We start from the raw sequence: 24,509 nt of genomic DNA, 5'->3' as shown, positions 1-24,509 counted from the left end.
GTTGGCCCCTGGATGCCCTCAGGAGGAGGCACGAGGACATGTCCCCACCAGGGAAGGAGGTGGGAGGGTGGCAGGCCCAGCAGAGAAGCACATCTGAATCTGAAGACCAGTCCGTCTGTTCCCCGCCCCTGTGGCTGTCTAGGGCAGACTTCAGGACAGACAGGTCCCCGGGACCCACCCCTCACCGCCTCCACTTGGCTCCTGGGCACCAGCCTCTGCCCAGCCCAGCTGGCAGCCGCAGAGCCTCCGGCTGGTTTCCGTTCTCTATTCTCTGCGAGAGGCCCGTCTGTCCCGAGTGCTGTGCCGGAGCATGAGCTGCCAGGCCAGTCTGACAGGTGCCCAGCACCCCACACGCCCCTGCCAGGCTGCGCCCAGGGATGAAGCCTGCACCCCTGAGCCCCCTGCCTCCAGCCCACCACCTCGGCGAGCTTCCCGGCCCTGGCTCTGGGCCCCACCTGGTCACTAGGAGGGGAAGAGGTGGCCTCTGAGAGCCTTACAGTGCAGACTGCAGGGCAGGGCCACCAAGGATCTCGAGGAGGGGAAGCCAAGAACTCCACGAGGACCCACTGGCCCTCAGTCCCAGCCCGGAGGTGGAGGGAGCCAGAGAAAACCCCAGGGCCCCGTGTCCTCTCCCCAACATCAGCCACCAGCCCCCCGTGGGTCCAGCACATCCTTGTGTCCAGCAGCCGCCCCTCTGCCCAGTGCCATGCGCTCTGGCAAAAAGTTGAGCCCTCGCCACTGAGCCCAGAGGCCAACCACCTGCAAGGGACTCAGGGACCCTGAGTGCCCTGCCCCGACGCCCGCACAGCCCAAGGATGAAGTGTACCCTCCTTGACTCCATGTCACTTGAGCACGGCTTTCCGGTCCAAAACTTCCTTCACATCTCAGCTGACCCATGACCAGACCCTCCGCAGGTAGCCTCAGGGGCCCCAGCCCTGGGCTCCTGCCATCAGAGCCCCAGTCACACCAGTGTGGCCCCCTCTGCATAGGGAGCTCCACCCGGGCTAGCCACAGCCCCAGGCCAGAGCAGGGCCCCAGGGACATCCAGATAAGCGAGCCCCAAGTGTCCAGCCCAGGAGCAGGAGCAGACAGCAGTGTGGGCAGGAGAACCTGGACTGGAAACGCAGAGATCCAAGTGGACAGCCAATAAGGGCTGTTACTGGGAGCCAGTCTGTTCCCCAAACCCCAGGACAAGGACAGGGGTGGTGACTGTCACCCCTGTGGTGACAGAGGCCTGTCATTACCCCTGCCCCTTTGTTATCAGTCCTGGTCACCAGCTCTGGGCCCTGCACCATGCTGGACCCTAATCCTCACAACTACCCTGCAGGGTGGTGGTCACCATCCGGCTTTACAGAGGGGCACATGGGCACAGTGAGCTGCCCGAGGTCACCCAGCTGACACAAGGAGGTCACAGTCAGAGCTCAAGTGGGGCTGCTGCCCAAACCACCCCCTTCCCACCATTCATCACAGCCATGCCTTAGAGACACACACATCCATTCTGACACGGGGCTGGGGGACTCGGCCCGCACAATCTCGGGGCACCCCACAGTGCCCTGGGTAGTATGGCATGTGCCTCCCTCCCATGGTGTGCTGGGGACAGTCTCACCTCTGAGCCACGGTTCACACTGACCCCTCCCAGCGGGAGCACCCTCGCCACACCTTATTTCTTACCAGGAGGACTGCTGCCATCGGGCCGGGCAGTTCTCAGGTACGGCAGCCACTTCACAGCCCCAATCACTGCCCCCACACCCCATAAATGCCAGCAGCATCCTGTTACTGTGACAACCAAAAATGTCCCCGTGCATTTCCAAATGCCCCAGGTGCAGACACCTTCAGTGCCCAGCTCAGGCCTCACTTCCTTCTGGAAGCTTCCCCATCCCCCTCTTGTCGCAGAGACCACCCCCCTCCCTGCTCAGGGCCCCAAATTCAGCATCTCCTGGGTAAGCCTCATCTTCCCACTTGGTGCAGAAATGCTCTGCCCGGAAACAGGGTTCCCAGAGATCAGAATCACCGGGACGGCGCCTCACACTGAAGATTCGGAGTCAGGGTCCGCAGCAGCCAGGTGGTTAAAAAAGGGATGGCCGGGGTGAGCCCAGTGGCGCAGCGGTTAAGTTTGCACATTCTTCTTCAGCTGCCCAGGGTTCACCGGTTTGGATCCCGGGTACAGACATGGCACCGCTTGGCAAAAGCCATGCTGTGGTAGGCATCCCACATATAAAGTAGAGGAAGATGGGCACAGATGTTAGCTCAGGGCCAGTTCTTCTCGGCAAAAAGAGGAGGATTGGCAGCAGTTAGCTCAGGGCTAATCTTCCTCAAAAAAAAAGAAGGGATGGCCTCCCCTGGCCTCTCTGACCCTGGCCGTCACCTTCTTCAGGGACACACAGTCATCCCCGTCCCCCACTCCCCAGCATGTCCGCACCCAGGATTGGGTAGATTACATAGAATGGAGTGTCTGAAGGAAGCCACATTTTGAGTTTGTGGTGTCCCTGGAGGTCAGGCAGGAGACAGAGCTCTGAGTCCCTCCGCACAGCCCCCACCCCCCGCCCCGCCCTCGCCTTAATCATCACTAAGGAGGTCAGATGACCAGCTGCCCCTCTGGCCTGGGCTCCCTAGATGCTGAGATTAAGAGCTGGGATTAAGGACAGACACATTCCTGGTATCTTAGAGCCCCAGCAACACGTGTGTGTGTGTGTGTGCGTGTGTGTGTGCTTGTGTGTGTGCCCCTAGACACACAAGTGTACACAGGCAAGGGCTTTCAGGGGCATTCCTGGGTGTGCGTGCAGGTACACTCGTGTGAGTACATCTGCAGGTCGTCTCAGTTGCCTGTGTGGGTCTGGGCATGTCTGCATGAGGACACGGGCTAGGTCTCTGTGAATGGTCCATGTGCATGGGGGGGGAGGGATATGTGTCCCTGTCCCTGTGGGCCCGTGTGTGTTCAGGTGTGAACATCGGTCTGTGTCTCCACATGTGTGCACAGGACAAGGGTGTGAGCCCAGGTCTGCGTGCTCCTTCACGGACACAAATGGGTCTGTACATGTGCACATTTCTCCATGTGCATCGACCCTCCTGAGGTAGGGAGAGTGTCTCCCAGCTTCTTCCACTCTCCTTCCAGGGGCTGCTAACATCCACGGCCACCCAAGGTGTTGGGAGCAAGCCCCCTACAGCTGAGAAAGGGGACAGACAGCAATTCGGGGACTCCTGATTCCTCCTGGCCTAGCCTCACACCTGAGCCACTAAAACAGCTGGAGAGAGAGGAACAGGCACAAACGTCCTTCCCTACACAGACACCCCAGCCCCCACGCAGCGGCACAGACCCAGCGACACACCATCACACCCACGTGCACACACAACCCAGCCCCTCGCACAAACCACAGTCCTCCACAGAAACACGGCCACAGCTGTCCCCTGGCTCAGCGACAGCCTCGCAGACCATCGGCGAACACAGAGCTGGAGCCCTTCCGGATAGGAGATGGCCCCCAACAAGCCTCCCAGCCCCCCGCCTCACAGGAGAACAGGATTCCGCCAAGGCAGGGCTCAGCTTCCGGAAGCCGCCCAGGGCCACAGCCCGCGGAGCTGTTCTGCCTCTCACTGCTGGGGGACCCTGCACAGCCACGCTCTTTGCGCTCAGGGTCCTCATCTGAACACCAGAGTGACGGGCTGACTTCCAGTGGCTCTACCGCCCTCGAAACCACGCTTCAGGAGGAGCAGGTGAAGGGAATGGCAGTTCTGGGCCCAGAGGGTGAGGAGTAAGGAAGAGTCCCTCTAGCCGCGGCCCTAAGCAGCCCCTGGGCCCTTGAGACCCTGTCCCCCAGGGAACTCCTTGGGTCCTGGCCTCACTAAGTGGCAGCCAGGAAGACGAGATGTTCCAACCAGACAGGCAGTGAGTGAAGCACAGGCCTCTGGGGAACCCGAGCGGGAGGGAGAGGGAGAGGAGGGGGGCAGCAAGCAGACAGGAGAGGAGGAGGAGGAGGAGGAGGAGGAGGAGGAGGAGGAGCAGGAGGAGGAGGAGGAGCAGGAGGAGGAGGAGCAGGAGGAGGAGCAGGAGGAGGAGGTGGGGAGGAGGGCTGCCGGGGTGGGAGGTGGATGGCAGAGGGGAGGCTCTCTCATCACCAAGCCTGAGCCTCGGAAAGCCCACAGTCCACCTTCCAGAAAGGTGGAGTCCAAAAGGACCCAGTACATGCCTCGGCTAAACGAGGCAGGCAGGCTGTGTCCCTCACACCCATTGCTCCCCAGCGCCAGCCTCCACTCTCCTTTTCTCCGAGCTTGGGGATCACAGGAGCCGGGGGCTGGGGAGAAAGGACAAGGTGTGACAACAAGGGAGAACTGGAAGTAAAAGAGATTGAGGATGTGCAAAAGCACAGAAAGGAAACAATGCAGCAGCATCAGAATTGGGAAAATGAAACAAAGTAACATGTGAGGGCTAAACAGGGAGATGATGTAATGTGGGCCTAGCGGCTGCAACAATGTATCCAAGTGAGGGCTCCCAGGAGGAGGTAACAATGATCCCGTGGGCAACCAGATACCAGGAAGCACTGTCCTGCAAGGGGTTTAGTAAAGAATCCTAACATGTAGAAGAAGACAAGTGCCTGAGAATCTAGAAGAGGTAGGCAGGAGAGAAGTTGGGAGCTGGGAGGAGAGGTCGGTAGGTAAAGGGTTCCCAGAGGAGGGGACATCTGTGCTGGGTTTTGGAGGATGAGTAGGAGTTCACGGCGAATGGACCAGCCCATGGAGAGCGAACAGCACGTGGGTAGACATGAAGGCAGGTGAGACAATGGTGTGCTCTGCACCCAGGGAATAGCCAGAAATCTTGGGTGGTAACAGTGGGGGGGGGGGGGGTGGGTACAGGGTGAAGGGATGAGGCTGAAGAAGTACCTTGAATGCACTGATGGGAATCAATTTGGCATAGAGTCTTGTGCATGAGGCCAGCTGGGGCTGGGTCAGGGAAGGCTTCCTGGGGGAGGTGGGTGGGAGCTGGGCCTGCAGTCTGGGCAGAAGAGAGACAGGAAAAGAGAAGAAACACGGTACACGGGATGGTGCCCTGCCTAGGAGTCAGGAGACAGAGTTCTTAGTCCCAGCTCAGCCACCAACCTGCTGTTTTACTTTGGGCAAGCACTGTACCTCTCTGAGCGTCCATTTCCTCATATACAAAATAAGAAGGCTGAACTACCAGATCTCAGAAGATCCTCGTTATGACTAGAAATCACTCCTTTGGCCTCAGTTTCCCCTTCAGGACAATGAACAATTTGGATAAGAGTGCTTCCGAGGGTCCTTCTAGCTGAAATCATCTTCCGCCCTCTGATCTTCCCCAGCCTGGGCTGGCCGCAGCCCACGGCCCAACCTGGACAGAAAACATGCTGCAGAGAACAGCTGCTCGTGGAGGCCGAGAGCCGCCAAGCCTGGGCCAGGGCCTCCCCGACGGCAGCCACAAAGGTCCAGGCACCTAGCAAGACCTGACTGGCCTTAAAGGCATCCTCTCAGGGCACCACACTTTACAGTTTGCAATGCACGAGGCAGCACGGAGCAGTCTCGTGTACCAGACAGGACTCTGAGGCCAGGCTGCAGGGGTTCAAATCCTAGTGTACCACTTACTAGCTCTGTGACCTTGGACAAGCTATTTAACTGCTCTGTGCCTCAATCTTCTCTTTTGTGAAATCAAGGTAATAATGATGTCTCCTTCATAAAGCTGTTGTGAGGATTACCTGAGTTTTTATATATAAGGCATCTGGCAGAGTATCGTGCACAAGGCAGGCAGAATTCAACATTAACGTCAATGCGTTCATGCTCTCGTTAGCATCCCATGCCAGCCCCTCAGGGCAGCGGGGCCGCACTCACTTTACAGACCAACATCCTCTTCCTGCAGAGTGGAACCCAAATGCCTTGGTCTGGACTCAAAGCCCACCTTGTGAGCCACTGGGCTCTTCCACGCCGAGGCTTTGTGGCGTTCATGTTCAGCCCCAGGGCACCCCATGGCACAGGCCAGGCACCCAGGAGGTGCCCATGAAAGTCTGTTAAATGCAAGAAACAATACATTCCCATTAGAAACAGTGACCCCTACAGCGATGGCTCTTCCAGCCCAAAGAGAGGCATGTTCCCCCTCCACACACGGCTCCCTCCCCTGGTTGGGAATGCTGCTTTGGACCACACGTGACTTCCAACATACCATGACCTTTCACCTCTGAGCCTCTGTCCACGCTGGTCCCTCTGCCTATCAATGTGCTGTCATCCTTTAAGGCCTGGTACAAAAGCCTCCTCCTCCACGGAGCCCTCCCTAATTCTCCAGAGCCAAAACCAACCTCTCACTCCCCCGACTCACTCCCTTGGCCCTTCTCCTGTGCTGGCTCTCTCACCCAACCGGGAGCTGCCTGAGGTCAGAGATGGGGTTGAGGCCCCTCAGGGGTCCCGAGTACCTAGGAAAGGCCAGACACAGAGGGGGCATCAGTCCACAGTGGCTGAAGTGACTGGCAGCCCGTCAGTAGCACAGGAGGGACAAGGACAGGGTTCTGTGCTGCCTGCCCAATGCTTCCTCCACCCACGACACCAGACTCCGGGTCCCGCCCCCGGCGGCCCGGATTTGACTGATCACGTCCCTGCCTCTGGGAAGAGAAGTGGTGCTCAGCGTGATGGGCAAGGAAAGGGATACCCCCACCCTGGCCCGAGAGGAACCAAAGACAGGCCACGTGAAGGTCACAGGCCCCCCAACTTCCCCAGCCCCGCAGGCCTGCCCCCTCCCAGTGGGGCCACCCCAGCTCAGGCCCTGTCTCTCTGGCCTCAGGTCTTTCTGAGAGTTCCTCAAATATGAAAACCGTGGGGGCCTCTGGGTCACCGGGCCCAACCTCCCCATTTTACAGATGTGCAAGTGGAGGCCCAGAGGGAGAAAAGCTGCCCACGGTCACTCGACAAGCCAACAGCAGACTCACCTCTGAGACATGACGATCCTACGGAAAGTCTAAGAACTCAAACAAGCAAAATAAAGGCAGCCACCCAGCAGCAGCGTCCTTGGAACCAGCTGCTCCTCCCCCCACTACTCCTCACCCCAGCTAGTAAGTGAGGCGTCACTGGCCAGTGGACAGAGGAGGAGTGAGGCCGAGTCAAGGAGGCACTGGCCCAGGCTCACCCCGCGTCTGTGGGAGACCTGGGATTCGAACCCACCCCGGAGCGGCCAGCAGGGCTTCCCTTCCTGCTTCTCTTCAGTGCCCCCCCAGAAACGTCACACAGGCACAACACACCCACCATGAACACCCCCCCCCACCCAAGCGAGGCTCACTGACAAGACGCAGGACACACGCAAGATGCACCTGCACACCCACAGCCCCCAGCACGGGGCCCTGCATACTGCTGGTGCTCAATAAATGTTTGCAGAATGAATGAGTCAAGCGAAAGACAGACCTCCGTGCACGAGCAGACAGAGCCACATTCCTCTGCCAAAAGCCCCCGACAACACGGCATCTCAAGAAGCACAGGCTCCAGCTGCTGCGCACCGCCCCACCCGGGGCACGCAACCTCATCACCTGGGCCTCTGCGTCCCCATCTGTAAAATGGGGTAACAACACCTGCCTCATGGGGCCATGGGAGGAGCAACTGGAACCAAGCATGTTAAGCAGCTAGAAGTGTGCCTGATCCACAGCACATGCTCTGGAAGTACTGGTCGTCACCATCATCGTCACTGTCATCGTCTGTGCCTGGCTCCCCAGCCCAGGGAGCCTCTTGAGGGCAGGAGCCAGGTGGAATTCAGCTGCAGACTCCCCCACCACCCCCTCAACAGGAGCCTGGCCCTAGAGGGTGGCAGTAAACACATGGTGGGGCAGTGAAGGCCTGGGACAGACGTGGGCCACCACGCCCCAGCCGTGGGCCCTGGAGAGGGTGGCAGGCTATGGGTTCCACCAGGCGCCCCGAGAAGCAAGACTATCCTTTACTCCCAGCATAGCAGCCCCCAGCTCCCTGGAAGCCTTGCCCGCTGAGTCCCTGCAGCCCCACATGGCCCCCCAAACCCCAGCCTGGGGGGCGGGGAGACAGGCCTAATGAGCCACCGCAGCCCCCTGGTGCCCGCAGTCAAATTGGCAATCAGTTTGCTGCAATTAATTTCCCAGATCTCGCTAGTGATTGATTCTAAATTACCCTTATTAAAGTCTGGGCTGGCAAGCAGGGCTGGGGGGTGGAGGGGAGTAGGGAGGATAAGTGGTGGACCTGGCTGGCAGTGCAGGGGTGCAGAGAGCTCTAGGAGGGCCTGGGCGGAGGCCCAGGGGGAAGCAAGCCCATACCCAGTCCAGAAGCAGGATGCAGGCCCTAATCAGCATGATCCCCCTCCCCCCCCAAAAAAACACCTTGGCCCTGAAGGGGTGGGATGATGAGGTCAGCAATGGGGCACACAGAACTCCAAAGCGGACAAACGGGCAAGTGAACACGCAGCTCCACCAGCACCCGGCTGTGTGAGCTCTGGCAGGTGGCCTAACATCTCTGAGCCTTCTTCTAAATGAGGGGAATGCCACAGCCTCCAACAGGGGTCGGAAGGCACAATGAGACGCCTAAGGCAGGAGAACCAGCCCCAATCCTCAGGCATGGCCCCGGGCCGCCTCTGGGCTTCAGGGTTCCCATCTGGGAGACGGCAGACAGTGTGGCTGATCCTCTCCTTGGCTCTCCCACCCTGGAGGTCCTGTGCAAACATCAACCTGCTCAAGGCCATGACCCATGTGAGGAACAGAACACAGCCGGGGGCTGCCCCGCTGGGAAGAAAATGGAAAGAACCTGGTGTCACCATGTCCTGGGCTGAGGCTGTGAACAGCGAGGTCTCTTCAGGGTCCCAGGACTGGAAGGGCCTAAGGGTCATCGGGTCCAACCCTCTGCCTCCAGACTGACCTGCAGGCTGCCCAGGGCTCCAGACCACCAAATTCCCCACAACCTCTGCACACGAGGCCCCGGGAGGTGCTTCCGGTGATCTGGCCCCAATCCTGCCTGCTCCAGCTGGGACTCTTGGCCGGAGTTCTCCCTTGTAGGGAACCCCCCACCCAGAATCTGCTCTGGGTCATTCACGATCTTTCAAACTTGATTCCCACACTCTCCGAGGGAAAGCCCTATCCCCATTCCCAAAAAGCCATTCCTCAGTGAGACGGAGCGAGGGGCAGGAAAAGAGTGAAACCGAAGCAGGTGAACAGAGACATTGACGTTTGCAGGAGCAGCCACTCCCTCCCAGCCGCTCCGTTATCTCATCTTGTTAGATCCCAAACAACTCTGAGGCAGAGGGATTCTCAGCTCATGTGAAAGGAGAGGAGACAGAGGCTCAGAGAGGTGAAGCGAACTTGCCAAGATCACACAGCAAGAAACTGGCGGAACCAGGATTTCAACCCTGGTCCAGTTGGCTCCAAGGCCCCTGCTCCTTCTGCGACCTCAAGTTGCACCCTCAGGTTTGGAAACCCCAAAACAGACATAGTACCAAGGCCTGGGTGGGGACCCAGGGTGGGAAGAAAGAGGGCTGGGGCGTGGAGGCTGCATGACCCTCCCCACCTGGTATAAAAGGCCAGCGGAGGCGGTCCCTGCCCCCTACCCTCACCAGCCAGGTAGCAAAGGGGCCAGACCATTTGTCAGGGGCCACCCCGCCCCCATCCCCCAGCTGGGCCCTCAGCCACTGGCGCTCAGACTCCCCCTGCAATCACGGCTTCCTGTTTGGCGCTGAGACTGGGCCTGGTCAGTGGGGGAGGGGAGCGGCCGCCCCTCTGGCCAGGGCCTGCTCTGGAAGGAGGGGGGCCGGAAGTGAAGGCCACCCGGCCTCCTGGGATCCTGGGAGGCTGGGAGCCAAAGCAAGGGAGGGCAGTCAACAAATATTTACCAGGCGCTGGCCTCGTGTCCCCGGGATGTGGGGGAACGTTAGGGAACAGCAAGCCAAGCCAGGTGGTCCAGGACCCGCCCAGACCCTGCTCCCCGCTGGGGTGGGCATGGGGGGGTGTAGCAAGGGGCAGGGCCCCGGGACAGCTCCAGGCTCTGGCCACCCTGCCCCCCCACGCCCCAGACACAAAATCACAGGGCTCCAAGCAGCTGGGCCGGAGCCCAGGCCACAGGGCCTCCTTCCCACCCAGACGTGGTGGCCGCGCCTCGGCACTCAGACCGCAGGCCCGCCCCACGCGGCCCCCTGGCGCCTCCCGCCCACGGGCACACGCCTGGGACCTGGCAGGACTCTGCCAGCCTCACTGTCCCCTCAGCCCACCTCCACAGCAGAGAACACAAAGCCCCAGCCTGGGCTCCAAAGCTCACAGTCCTGGCTTCCCTCCTTCCTCCATTCCTTCACCCTTCATTCACTCACATCATTCATTCACACCATTCTGTTCTGAGCCAGGCACAAAGGCAGCCTTGGGGGTTCAGCAAAGAACAAGGCATCCACAGAGCCTGCCCTGGGGCCTCATGGCCTATCAAGAATGCATTTGGACACTTCTGCTGACTGCTGTGTGACCTCCACCAAGTCACTCCCCCTCTCTGAGCCTCAGTCACTGAGACCAGAGAGAACTTGAGGTGCAAAGGGGCCAGGACTCAGGAATGGGGCGAGATGTAGATGTGGGCTCCACACGACAACTTCAGGGGGGATTAAAGGCAGGCCCAGTCACCTACACAGAGAGTGAGCCCCAACACTGGGGGCCTCCCGCACGTGTCCAGGGGGAATGGCGGCTGTTTATACCCCTCTCATCCTGGGCTTCTAAATCTTTCCCTTCTCCTGCGCCATGATCACGTGACCCAGACACAAGCTCCTGCTGCCCCCCAATCCTGCTGACAGCCCTGCAGTTCACAAGGCTCTCCTGCCATCCATCCCAGGGGCCCCCAGAACAGGCCGCCGGACAGACGACAGGCGCTGAGGCAGCATGGGAGCAAGGGCTCCAGGGCCAGGCCCCTTCCCAGACCTGCAACATGTGGTGGCCACCCACCTCCAAGGCTACCTTGGAATTAAATAAAAGATAAGGGACACGCCCACCCCAGAGCCTGGCACAGAGCAGGCGCTTACGAAACAGCAGGTGATGGGGGCATAAGAGGCGAAATTGGGAGGCCCCGAGAGGTGAAGTAATTTGCCCGAGATCACACAGCAAGAGGGAGTGAAGTCAGGGCTGCAGCCCAGTTCCATTAGCTGCCAGGCCCTGGCTCAACCCAGCTCTGTCACTTCCAGCTGTGTGACCTTGCACAAGTCAGTCAGCCTCTCTGTGCCTCAGTTTCCTCACCTGTAAAATGGGGGTTCCAATCATCCTACCTCCAAGGATTATCACGAGGATTCAATGAGCCAACGCGGATCAAGCACCTCGGGCCTGGCTCTCGGCTGGCCTGCGGCTTCCATCACCCGGCTCTCGGAGGGGCGGCGCCTGCTTCCAAAGGACAGCCGCACCCCTGCAGGCTGGCGGGGCAAGACTCCAGCGCTCGCCGCCCCAGGGCCTCGGCCTCGGCCTGCGCCAGCCTCTCGGACTCCTGGTGCAGCCCCTTCTAGAACGACCCATCCCTCGCCCACAGCAGCCCTGGGGGAAGGTCCCAGCTCCACTGGGAGGGGCAGGTGGGACAGCCCGGCTTCTGGGGGGGAGCTCTGTCGAGACCCCCTTCCCTTCCGGAGGCCCCCTCCACCCACCTCGCTGCCACCTCAGCATCTTCCAGAGCCCAGGCCCATGGCTCCCCATCCCAGGGACCCCAGACCCCAAACCCACGAAGTGGGAGGAGCCATTTGTTTTCAAAAGGCTGGATGAACACCTGCTTTCTCCAGCAGAGCCCACCTCCACACCAAGCCCAACGGGGCAGGGGTGGGGCAAGAAGCACTGAATTTGCAGCTGGAGGCACTGTGCTGCTCCCCAGGGAGCAGAGGGCACCAGGTTCAACCCCAACCCTGCCATGAGGGTGCTGTCACCCCCAATTACAGTCCTGGAAGTCAAGTATTTGTCCCCAGTGGACAGGTAAGAAAGCTGAGGGACGGGGCAGGCTACAGCTTGCTCAGTGTCACACGGTGACCACTGTTATAGCTTAGCTCAAAACCTCCTCCTCCAGGCAGCCTTCCCTGAGCCCTCCAGGCTCCCTTCTGGAAAGGCCCTATCTCCCGGGGGCTCACTCCAAGGCGGGCTCGGTCTACCAGGGAGCTCATTTTCTCATCACAACATCCCTGTGAGGCTGGCCCCGTCACTGCTCCCATGTGACAGGGGAGGAAGTTGAAACAGAGAAGTTCCTTACCCAAAGGCACACAGCAGGTGTTGGTCCCCGGAGCCCACCCTGGGGGCTAACAGGCAGCAGAGCCCCATGGTGTCCCTGTGTCAGGGCCTGGCCTGGAACCGCCTAGGGGTCCCCAACTTTTCATTTCTACAGTGAAGATAATCGTGCCCTGGGAACCCAACGTTCCCAGTCAACTGGAATGGCTGGAGGGCAGAGGAGGAGGGAGTTCCTGGATGCTGGAAATCGTGGGGGTGGGGAGAGAGCAGGAACCAGCAGGCCTGGGGGTCCCTCACCCTTCCACTCCCCAGCCCTACGTTCCCAACCACAGAATGGCAACCCTGTAAAGGAACAAGAAATCAGCCTTTCTTGAGTGCTGACTATGTGCCAGGCATCGTGCTAAAAGCTTTCCATATTAACCCCTTTTGCTCTCCTATTCTTCCCATTTTACAGAGATAAGAATGAAGGCACAGAGAGGTTAAGCCACTTTCACAAGGTCACATAGTGACAAAGCAGCGAACTCCCATCATTGGGAGAATGCAAACAAAACTAAGTGACACCTAAAATCTCTCCCAGCCCTGAGCTTTCAAAGAATATGTGCCAGAGCTAAAATTTCCAGGAGCCCCACACTCCAAGCCTTTCTGGGCGGTGACATAAGTACAGCAGCTGAGGTGGCCCCAAGGGCAGGTGTCCCTCAGAGTTGTAGTCCCATACTGTCTCAGGAGGGAGGACTCCCCAGAGCAGACGCCAGACACACCCCCCCCCCCCCAACTTACCAGCCACAGCACGAATGAGACCTGCCACCACCACTGAGGCCACTCCCACACACGCACTGCCTTTCCAGCGGGTGGGCAGACCTACGGGTCAGCCTGTCCCTCCCCCACCCTGAGCCAGCCACTGCCCATCCCAGTGATGTCCTTACAGGACCCCTGCACAGAGGCCATTCCTGGAGCCATCCTGGCTGGGGCTCTTCTGGTCTAACCTCTGTCCTCCTTGCTCTGTTGTGGCACCGCTGGCATTAACCCTCCACACCCCAGGCCAGACGAGGTGATGCCCCTCCTGGACAGCCTGCCCCTGGGAAGGTGTGAGGCCTGGAGACGGACTCCCCCGCCTCCCCTGAGCCCCACCTCTCCTCTCTGCCACGTCAGCCGGCCATCTCAGCCTCCAAGCTCAGATCCCAGGGGTTTATCTGCCACCCAGGACTAGGGGTGAGCCACACCCACGCTCCCTCGCCCTGAGATGGGGGGCACGCTGCCTCCCTGAGGCCCCACGGTGCACCTGGGCAGCACGTCTCATGCTCTCATTTAATTCCTCCCACCCCCTCAGGAGCAGAAATTCTGAGCCTTGTTTTATGCAGTTCAGTGAGGGACGTGACTTGCCCAGGGTCACACAGCTCAAGACCCCTGTCTGGCTGCCAAGTGGAAAGCATCGTATCCCCAGCCCCTTTCACTCATCTGCACACCGGTTACTGAGTTCCTTCTGTGTATGGGCGCCCACATGGCCTCGTTCCATCCCTGAGGAGGGTGTCATGAGCCCCATTCTGCAGGCTCAGCAGGGTGCCACGACCTGCCCACGGTCACATCACAAATTAGTGGCAGTCGCAGCATTTGAACCCAAGGCTGTGTGATTTCTGAGCCTTTGATTTCAAAGATGGTCTTGCAGAAATGTGGCTGAGAAAGTGACCGAGCTGCTAGGATGAGCTGGGTCCCTGTCCCTCCCAGGGACCTCCTCTCCTCACTCCACCGGGGCGAGAACCAGGGACAAGGCATCCAGCCCACCAGGCCCGGCACTCCCCCGTCCCCCGGCTCACAGCCTCCAGGTGGAGAAGGCTGATGTCGAGAGGCAACCTCGGAGGCGCCTGTCCGCCTCCCATTGTACAGACTGGCCGGCTGAGGCCCAAGGAGGCCTGCAAGGTGGGCACCTGGTCCTTTCCAGCCTGGGGAATGGGGGACAGGCATAGCTCCTAGAACCAACCAGGGAGATTGGGCCTAGAAACCCGCAGCTCAGCCCCAGTGCAGGCTCCGGGCACGTGCCCACTAGGGAACTCCCTTGGGCCCTGGGTCCCTCAAAGGTGGGAGGTGGCCCTGCCTCCCTGTACCCTCCTCCTCCTGCTGCCCTGATGGAGCTGGGACTCAGCTCAACCCCATGGCTGCTTCGGTCACTCAAAGGGACACTCAGGGGTCACTTCACACACACACACTCACCTCTGTCTGCACACACTCGGCCCCCTCGGGGGTACATGCCCCTGCACAGGATTCCCCATGTGGCTGCATGCACATGCATGCCCACGCCTGCACACACACACACACACACACACTCTCCCATGGGTCCCAGCACACGCCCACCACAGAGGTCTCTCCCACACACACACTCACCCCTGCAGGCACACACAGCCATGGCCAGCAGTCACCCAGCCCCATTGCTGGTACCCACCATGCACAATGGGTCACTCTCCACACAGGTAGGGATGGTGGTACCCACCCATGTGGTGGACTGACCTCATCCCTCATCCTTCACAGGTACATACCCCACAGGACCCCACAGCCTTCGCTGAGGTGGAGACACACACACACAGGGTCACCCTCACTCACCCCCTCAGGTCACCTTCACACAAGTCAACCTCACCCCTCCCCCGCTCCGGGCCCCCATGCTGCCCTCCCCACAGCGACCCTCGGAGGAACCAAACGCACACCCTCCCCCAGCAGAAGGAACCGACCCAATTCCCTAGAAGTGGCCACGGGCTGGGCACACCCACGAAGCCAAAGCCACGTTCACTCCGGACCCAAGACACACCCAGCCCGGGCCCCGCGCCGGCGACCCCAGCCGGCCGGCAGGGCCTCCCCGCGCCTCTCAGCCAGGGCAGCGGACCCCGCTCGGCCCGGGGACACGGATTCCCGGAGCCACGGGGGAGGGGAGCGCCGTGCTGACGACCGCCCGGGCCTCCCTCCGGGGAGGGGTCCCAAAAGGAAGGGGAAATGAACCCCCAGAAGGCGACAGCGGCGGGGGCGGCCTTCCCCACAGATGCCAGCAAGGGGGGGCGCCCCAGAGGGCAGGGCACGGAGGAGGGGCGCCCGGGGAGGGCCGGGGAGGCAGTGGAGGAGGGGCCCCGGGATGGAGCGGGGGTCCCGGGGCCGGGGAAGGCACCCCGTGCCGGGAGGGAGCGGGGTCCCGGCGGCGACACTCACCCCCGCGGCGCGCCCCGCCAGCAGCAGCAGCAGCAGCAGCGGAGGCAGGAGCAGCCCGCGGGCCCCGGGCCCGGCCGCCCTCCCGGCCCCGGCGGAGGCTCCAGGGGCGGCCCGGGCGCGGCGCGGTGGCCCCGGCTTCATGGCGGCGGCGGCGGCGGCGGGCGCCTTTGTTCCGAGGGCGGCGAGGGGGCTGCTCGGCGGCGGCGGGCCCGGCGGCTGGAGCGCGCTCGGCTCGGGGCTCCCGGCACGGCGGCCGGCTCCGCCTCGCAGCTCCGCGCCCACAGCGGCCGCGCCCGCAGGAAGCGTGCGCCCCCGCCGCCGAGCGGCCGCCCCCGGCGCGGGGGGCGGGGCGGGGCGGGAGGATGGGCGGGGCGAGTGCGGGCCCGCCCCCGACACCGCCCCCGCGCCCCCCCCGACACCAAGCCCTCCCCACCTCCGCCCCCCTCCCCCCGACACCGACCCCTCCCCACCCCCGCGCGCCCTCCCACCCCCGGACACCGACCCCCGCCCCCGCGTCCCGCGACCCCCCCCCCCCCCGGCCCCGCCCCGCCCAGCCCGGAGCCCCCCGCGCGCCCCCTGGACACTGACCTCCCCTCCCCAGCGCTGCCCCCCGACGCAGCCCCGCCGCAGTGGGGGCAGCCGGCACAGCGCGCCCAGCCCGCCGCCGGGCGACCCGGGACAAGTGGCCTGCCTCGCGGAGCCTCCGTCCGGAGACAGGGATCCCGCCGCACGTGCCTCCTCGGGCAGTCGCCAGTCGCGGGGGAATCCGCGGAGGGGGGCGCGGGGGGACACGGGCTCTTTGAGGGTCTGAGCAGGTGGGTCCCATTCGTGTGATCGTTAGTAGCCCCCCCGCGAAGGGCCCTGTTCTCCTGGCGCTTCCGGGACTGTCACCCCGCAGCTCCCCAGCCAGGCTACGGAGGGGGCCACAGGTCACCCAAGTCCACAGGCCTTGATGTCTCCAGGACACGGAGGGGCTGTGTGACCTCAGACCAGGCGCAGACCTCTCTGGGCCTCCGTCTCCCCTCTGCACACCGGGAGTGTCGACTTCTGGGCCCTGTCACTGGGTCTGCCGAGGAAAAGCTGGGCAGACCTGGAGTGGTGCTGCATACCCACCAGCTGTGTGACGTCAGGCAAGGTGCCCAGCTCTCTGAGACCCAGACTCCTCACGGTAGGATGGAGCCCCCAGCATCCAGTGCAGGCAGGTGCAGAGGTGTGTCCCCAAGTGGCGGTGTCCTGCCCTGGCCGGCTTCACCTCGTGGTCATCGTGCCTTTGCCTCTATTGCCGTGACTTGACTTGTTCCGAGTCTCCCGCCACCAGCGCCTGACCTCCAGGAGGGCCGGAGTTTGGGTCAAATTGTTCAGGGCTGTGTCCCCAGCGCTAGCACAGGGCTTGGCGCAGAGTGGGTGCTTGAGACAGACTTGTTGAATCAGTGAATGTGTCTCCCAGTCACCTGAGCTCAGCCCCCTCCCAGGTGTTTTGAGGGGAGAAGTGGTGAATATTTGGGGCATGGCGCCAAGTGCTGGCTGATTCTGTCATTCCAGCCTCTCAGCGACCCCAGGAAGCAGGTTCTGTCAATATCTCCACTTCCTAGGTGGGAAACTGAGGCCCCGAGAGGGGAGGTTATTTGCGGATGACGGCAGGCTGGAAGTCTGTGCCCTCAGCCCCTGTGTCCCGCACCCAGCGCAGGGCCTGCCGTCAGCAAATGGGAACTGAAATGAGCTGAAGCTGGAACAAATCCCCAAGGGAAAGGGAACCGAAACCAGGACGAATGGCGCCAACAGGGGAGAGTGCTGGGGTGGGCCCCGAGGAACAGACTCTGGAGCACCAGCCATGGTTTGGGGGTGAGGGGGGCCCAGACTTGTCCTTCCGGGCCCTTGAGAAGAGGCCCAGAGGACAAACGTCAGCTCAGCATAAGATGGAGCTGAATTAGAAGGTGTTTCCTGAGAGGGAGTGAGGGCCCCGTCCCTAAAGGGTATGTAAAGCCAGGCCAGCTGCCCTTTGGCAGAGCTCCTGGAGAGGAAGGGACAGAAGATTTCCAACTCTGATATTCAAAAATCTCTAGGAATTCTGAGGTCCCAGCCTCTGGAAATCCCATTCCCAAATCTTTAGGAATTCCAACCCTTGGGTACCATGGAGAGATGGGTGGAGGGGGCCGACGGGGCCTGGGAGATGGGGAGTTGGTTCTAGCTGAGGAAGCACAGCTTGGAGTTGGAGAGCTCCGGCTCTGGGTTGGGCAAATACCTGGGTTCAAATCTGGGTTCTGCCAGTTAGGAGCTGTGTGACATTGGATGAGTAACTTTACCTCTCTGAGTCTCAGTTTCCCAACTGTAATATGGAAATAATGACCACACAGGGTCATTCATTCGTTCATTCATTCAGTCATTCTCCAGATATAAATTGAGTACCCGTGTGTGCCAGGCCCAGTGCCAGGTGCCCGGTTGAGAAGACTAAATGAGCTCTTCCTTGCCACTGTACCGGGGGTTCAGTAAAGGTGGCTGGGGTGATGCTTGCAAGGTAAGGGACCCGTATGTAGGGACGGCTGCCTCCCAGAGGGGCTGCCGTAGACCCAGGGAACAGATGGTTGTTTGGAGCTCCCAAAGGCAGAGTTAGGGCCAACAGGGTTAGGGTGGGGGTTACAAGAAGCCAGATGTCAGCTCAGTGTGAGGAAGGACTTTTGAACTTTTGACCACAGATGGCAGTGGCTACTCTGATAGGTAGTGAGTACTCTGTCTTAGGAAGCATGCAAGGCTCAGAAAACTAGCTCTCAGCAAGGCCGTTAGGACAGTCTCTGTGCAGCAGGGGGACAGTGAGCAGGGCCCATCTTCAGCAGTTCCGGCCAGTTCTGAGCCTTCTGGAAGCAACAGCCCCTCTTCCCTGACATCTGAGGAGACTGGGTGGGGGGGGGGGGGGGGCGCGGGCAGGATCTGTGGGCTGGGCAGGCTGGGAGCGCCACCTGCTGCTCCTGGAAGATACTGATCACAGCTGGAACGGAGCCTGGTCTGGGCCCCGCGGGTCACAGAGGCCTGCGCTCCCCAGCACCTCCCCTGCCCACCTGTGCCACATCCTGGCCTCTCAGGGTCTCCCCACACCTGCCGTCACACTCCCCTCGGAGCACAATCCCCATGGCCCACTTGGCCCCTCTGGGGAGCCTTCCTGACTCCCTCGGGCGGGGCTGACCCCACCCCTGCCCAGCCCCCTGGAAAAGCCCCATCCTTGCGCCCCCGCCCTGCTTTCGGTCTCCACTGTCTGTCCCCCAGAAGTGGGGCCCCTCAGTATCCCCAGGCGACAATAATGACACCCCAGCAGAGCTGACTCTGTGCTGGGCTCTGCTCTACGAAGCGCGCACTGACATTATCCCCATTTCACCAAGGACAAACCAAGGCACAAGAGGAGTGAGGAGCGTGCCCGAGGTCACACAGCTTTGTAAGTGAGACCTCAGATCCTGACACAGGCTCTTAAGAGTTCAGTGTCATGCGAGGTGCAGAGGTGTGTCGGGAAGCGGTTGATGAATGAATTAAAGAGTCAGAAAGGGCATACATACTGTCAAGTGGACATGACCAATCCGGGGACACAGATGAGCCTGGAGCCAACCCGGCCCAGAAGGCATGCCTCACCACCCCACCGACCGCCCTGCCCCATCAGGCCTTTCTCTGCCCTTGGCTGTTCTCCTGGTCCAATAAGTCAGCCAAGCGGCCAGCATCTCTGAGCTCCACGCTGGAGCCGCCCTATTCAGAGGTGCAGCTCAGGACCCGTCACACAGTAGGGTCTAGTAATCACTCCCCGACTCCACCCGCCCTGAGAGTTTGGACTGACCAGACTGGCTCTTTAGAACACAACGTTGCCACGTAACAAGGACAGCCAGGGTCCACGGAGGGCTTACCTTTGCCAGGCACGATTCTGAGTACTTGCTGGAACCGCTCTCTTCTACTCTCCCCACAATCCCGTGACCTGGAGACAGCAAACCCGCTCACTCCCAGGGTTGTTGCTGTGAGGGCCAAATGCGCTGACACTGGGAAGCCCTCCAGGAGGAGCCTGGCACACGAGGGGCACCACGCGTGTGTTTGCTCCTCATTCGTCCCCATTTCACAGTCGGGGGCTTGGGCTCTGAGAAGTGGGTGACTTGCCCGGGGTCACACAGCCAGGAAGTGGTTGAGCCAAGATGCAGCCCGGGCCAGGTGGGCCGTCCTCTGTGGACATCCGCAGGGGGCCCTTGGGATCCTAGCTGGACCTCCAGCTCAAGGCTGGCAGAGGGCTTGGAAAACAAGTCCTGTCTCCCCGACCCAGCCTCCACCCTGCCCCTCCTCACACACCTGCTCCCATCACGACCTCCAGTCTTGCTCAGGATTCGCGATGAAGGCCGGAGCCCAGCCTCGCTCGTGAGAAATCCGAGTGACTGCAGTCCTGGAGGTCAGGGACAGACTCAGGGACAGAGACAGGATTCTGGCCAGAGGGCTCCTGGTTGAGAGCCCACAGAGGGGACTTAGGGAGATGCGGAGGGCGGGGCTGGCGGCGGGGGCGCTGGGCCTCCATCTGCGGGGAGCCCCTTGCCCATCCAAGGGGTGCAGCCATGTGAGGGTCTCAAAGGACCAAGGACTGTGCCACGAGCTTATCGTGAGCCCCCCTGTGTGCTGGGCAGGTCCTTTGGAGAGGAAGCGCGGGTCATGCCCCTGGGCATGCAGCTGCCAGGCACCAGGCTGGGATTCGAAACCAGGCTTCTCCTCGTCTGTGAGCTGGGAGTTTGCCAAGTGCGCAGCCGCAGGGCTCCCCGGGGCCCTCAGGGCCGGCGTGAGTGAGGGGAGGGAGGATGTCCCATTTTGTCTGAGCTGCGGTCCCTCGGGCTGGCCTTGCAGGAGGGAGAGCGGAGGCCCCGGAGACCCCAAGCAGGGCCCCTGGGTGCAGAAATGCTGCAGGGGGAGGGGGACGAGGGGTGGGCACCACTGGAGGGGAGACGAGGGCTCTGGGATCTCCAGCTGGGTGGGCATGAAAACAGGGGTAGGTCCCGGCTCTTTGGGGCCTGAAGCTGACACAATTTGAGGGGAATCACAAATACAAGATTAGCAACAAAGCCTGGGAAGGGGGTTGTGGAGGGGAGGGGCCCTGAAGCTTAAGTTTCATTAATTTTACAGTAAATTTGCCTCTGAGTGGAAGCCCACAGCCCAGCCACCTACCAACGACTGAGTCCGGCAAAGTCAGCCCAGGGACTGGACAGGGAGGGGTTAACACCACTCTGAGGGGTTGGGTGTCCTGGAGGGAACCTAGAAAGGCTTCCTGGTGGTGGTGACATCTCCACGGAGCCATGGCAGGCAGGCATTGGAGAGTGGGTGCTCTGACTTCAGTGGTCACCCTGAGGCTGCGCCCCGCCCAGGAAGAGGGTCTCTGAGGTCTCAAGCTCCAGCAGAGGCTTGGATGAGGCCAAGAACATTCTGGGGGCTTGTTCACTATGACCTAGAATGGACAGAGCATGCGAGGCCTTGTGCTGCTCTCCCCACTGCTCCCACTTCATCTGCCCATTTCCCAAGGGAGGCCCAAGAAGGGGAAGAGACTGGCCCGAGGTCGCACAGTCAGTCTAGAAGCAGACTGGAAACTAGGAGCCAGGCTGCGTCCTCGCCGCCCTGGGGGCTCTTTCCTGCCCACCCCCTTCTCCCAGACCCATTGCCCTATTGTTTGCAGAAGCTCTAGGGGGAGGGCCTGCCCCACAACCAAGACCTCACTCGAGTCCAAGACCCAACCGTGCGGCCCACTCTGGCCAGTCCAAGGTCACGGGCTAAGAAATGGCCGTGGCGGGGAATTGGGGGGCGTCCCGGCCCAGGAGCGGAGTTTGCACACGTGCCTCTTCCCTGTGGCAGCAGGAGGGAAGGGGGACAGGGAGGGGCCGCAGGGATGTGAAGGAGGAGAGGGCAGGGGGAGGATGGAGAGAGGAGGACGCGGAGGGCGCTGCCGGTCCAGGAGCCCCTCCACCGATACAGCCCCGTGCCTGGGAACAAATTGCACGTTTGGAGTCATTTTCCCGGAAGAAAAAAAAGCCTCTCTAAAAATATTCTTTCTTTCTCACCTCATCCTGGGACTGGAGCAGCCCAGCTGGGTGACAACCACGGAAGGGAGCGGAGCACAGGAGAGTGACCTGGAGGTGGGGGTGAGCAAAAGGACTGAGGGGGCGGGGAGGTCCCTTTGCCCCGAGACCTCAGAATCTGAGCAGCATGGCTGTCACTTAGATATTTCACGTGTCCCGCAGCACAGTGACCAGCAGTCTACCCCCTCCCTCTAGCTCCGAGGCCCAGCGATGGTCAGGCCACACAGACCCAGGCTCCTCGGGACCTGGCACCCCACTGCAGGAGGTGGCCTTGAGCAAGTAACTGCATTCACGTGGGGTGGGCGCCTGCTCTGTCCCTCCCTGTCCGTGTGGCCCTGAGCAGGTACCTTCCCTCACCCTGGCCTCAGCCTCCTCGTCTGTAAGTGGAGCAGATCTGGGAGGCCCAGCTTCCCTCCCTGCACTGGGCAGGCAGCCCTGGGACGGGGCAGGAGCCAGCAGAGAGTCTGGCCGCCTGAGTCTGCCACTCCCTGGTCGGGGACCTGGGGCCACTTTCCTCCCATGGAAGTTAGAGTGAGTGGCCGCTCCCCCTCCCGGGGTCAAGGGAGGTGAACAACCGGGGCGCACCCAGCTCAGAGCGGGACCCACGGTCACAAGGCAAGTGGCCACCACAGTCGTTCCCTGCTCTGTAGGCTCCAGGCCTGAGGTGAGCGGCCAGGGGACCCTCCGCTGGGACTGACAGTCAGAGGCTGAGCCACCTCTGGAACAGGACAGCTGCGGCCTCCTGGGTGTCCCTGGTCCAGCCCCACCCAGCCCCACATCTCCACCTGGGCTCTGAGGAGCACCCAAAGTCTTCTGGAGCCCTGGGGGGGCCGTGGCTTGGGGGCTGGGGGCGCAGGGGCAGAAACAGGCTCCCCCAGGCCAGCACCGGCTGGGGCCACACGCGCCCCCAGGAGAAATGAGAAACAGGCCCCCCGCTTTCCCGGGGCCGTCCTGGGCTACCCCAGTTCTGTGCTGCGCGTTAGTTATCTGTTGAACATAACAGGTTACCCCCAAACACAGCGGCTTCAAACAACAGTAAACTCGGTGACGTCCGCTGGTTTCTGTGGGAGGAGCCGGGAGAGCCGACCTGCTGGTTCTCAGGAGGTGGCGGTCAGACGTGAGCCAGGGTGCAGCCACCAACGGCTTGACGGCGCCTGGGGACTCTGCTTGCAACCTGCCGAGGAGGACGAGCAAGTTAATTCTGGCCAACGGCAGGAGACCTCATTCCTCGCCGCGGGGACCTGGTCCTAGCGGGTCCCAGAGGGTCATCAAGGATCCTCGCAGGGCCAGCCGGAGGCCCAGCCTCGGAAGCCCCACCTCCACGCTTTTCACAATATCCTATTGTCTCCACGGGTTAGCCCTGTTCCCTGGGGGAGGGGACGACCCAAGGGAGAGAACACCAGGAAGGAGGCCGCTGGGAGGCCGGCTCCACATGCGGGAATAATTCAGCGCAGCCGCTTTCCTGCTTGAGAGTCCCCATCTGGAGGGTAAATTAGTCCCACCCCAGTGAAAATTCCAAGGGCCCCAACGTAGCAGGGAAAAGCCGGAGGCAATAGTAATAACGGTAAGCGCAACTCCTCCTTATGGCTTGCTGTGTGCCCAGCCCTGTGCCAAGTGCTTCCAGGGCACCCTGAGAAGTAGGACTACTACTGCCCCCGTTTTCCAGATGAGGAAAGGCAGGAATGAGATGGCCAATGACTTACGAAGGTCACTTGGGGCGGGAGGAGCTGGGATTTGAAGTCAGCAGGATTGGTCATAAAAGACCTGGAGGTTTTAGTTGTCTGAAAGCTTGGTGCATAAGCCCAGGATGTGGCCCCAGAAAGAGGCACCAGGGCCTCAGGCCCCACTGATAGGCATAGGGCTGTCCCCTTGGCCCCGACCATCTGACCTCATACCAGCCCTGATGGGGCGGCAGGGCTGGGCTATCACTCCAGGTGACAGTCAGAGAAACCGAGGCCCAGAGAAGTCAGTGATTTGCCAGAGGTAACACAGCAAGTCGAAGGCAAAGCAGGGGACCTGTGAGCCAGATCAGTGACCATACCCAGCCATCCCAAGCCAGAGTAAGGGACCAGCCTTATGCCCAGGAGAAGCTTGGGAGGGAGGGAAGAGGGGGGAAGCTTAGTCTTAGGGTAGATGCCAGCCCTCTGGTCTCTGAGTGGGACTCCACTCCCGAGTCCCTAAGGCAGGGGGAAGCCATCCCAGCCTCGAACTTAGAGCCTTGAGCCCGTGGGTCTCTAACGCTTTCTTGTGGCAGCAGCGCCCTCGTGTGGCTACAGCTGGTAACTACACGAAGTCGCAGGTTTCCGCTCCAGGGCCTCCCCCTTGTCCTGAAACCCAACTCAGAGCCTCGGAAAGAGAGCAGCCAGCCGTTCCCGGGGCTGACGGAAGGCGGCAGGAGCAGGACGGCAAGGACAGGGCACCGGACTTGGAGTCGGGAAACCAGATAAAATCCTGACTTGGTTTTGACTCAATGTGTGGCTTGGGTCTCAAATCCTACCCCACCTTCCTCCCTAAGACCTGCGTGAGGATCAAACGCATCACAAATATGCACGGGCTCTGTAAACTGGAAGCACCGTGACCAGGTGAAGGATCGTGATGGAAACTGCGTGAGGAATCCGCACTGGAGGGACTCTGGAAGGGAGGCCAAGAATGCAGGTGTCTAGTTGGTGGCAGCCCGGGACGTGACATCCTTGGGCAGCCTTGTAGCAGTGGGCAGTGGTGGCCAGGCAAATGAGGAGGTGGCCGCTGAGCCCAGGACTGAAACTCAGTCCTGCAGAGGTCGGGGTCCGCCCCAGACCACCCCAAGAGGAAAGCCTCAGGCCCGGAGCTGGTCTGACCCAGACTCGCATCAGAACGCAGACCCCGTTTCTGTGCCTCGGGGAGGGGGTAACAGTCCTCGCAGGGCTGGTGTGGAGCGAGCTGGTGACCGGCTCTCAGGCGCCCGCACACGGTGGGCCACAACAAACGACTTTATGTAAACGTCTTACGTGATGGACAAGGACTGTTTTGTTCACCAAAACCTGTGACAGCTGTTGGATGAGTGATCTTACAGGAAAAAATGAGACCATCCGTCTCTTATCCAGCGTGCCAGGCCGTGCCG

General features: G+C 61.2%; 1 protein-coding gene across 1 annotated transcript in view; it reads right to left on the bottom strand.

Annotated features, from left to right (window-relative positions):
* Window positions 1–15,679, bottom strand: part of SDC3 (syndecan 3) — a 38,201-nt gene extending 22,522 nt beyond the window's left edge. The window contains exon 1 of the mRNA XM_044769282.2: window positions 15,339–15,679. Within this exon, the coding sequence (XP_044625217.2) occupies window positions 15,339–15,479 (141 nt within the window). The 5' untranslated portion in view covers window positions 15,480–15,679. The remainder of the gene's footprint in view (window positions 1–15,338) is intronic.
* Window positions 15,680–24,509: the final 8,830 nt, after the last annotated feature.

The sequence above is a fragment of the Equus asinus genome, chromosome 5 (genome assembly GCF_041296235.1).
Source record: "Equus asinus isolate D_3611 breed Donkey chromosome 5, EquAss-T2T_v2, whole genome shotgun sequence".
NCBI lineage: Eukaryota > Metazoa > Chordata > Mammalia > Perissodactyla > Equidae > Equus > Equus asinus.
This window is presented reverse-complemented; position numbering and strand designations above follow the sequence as displayed.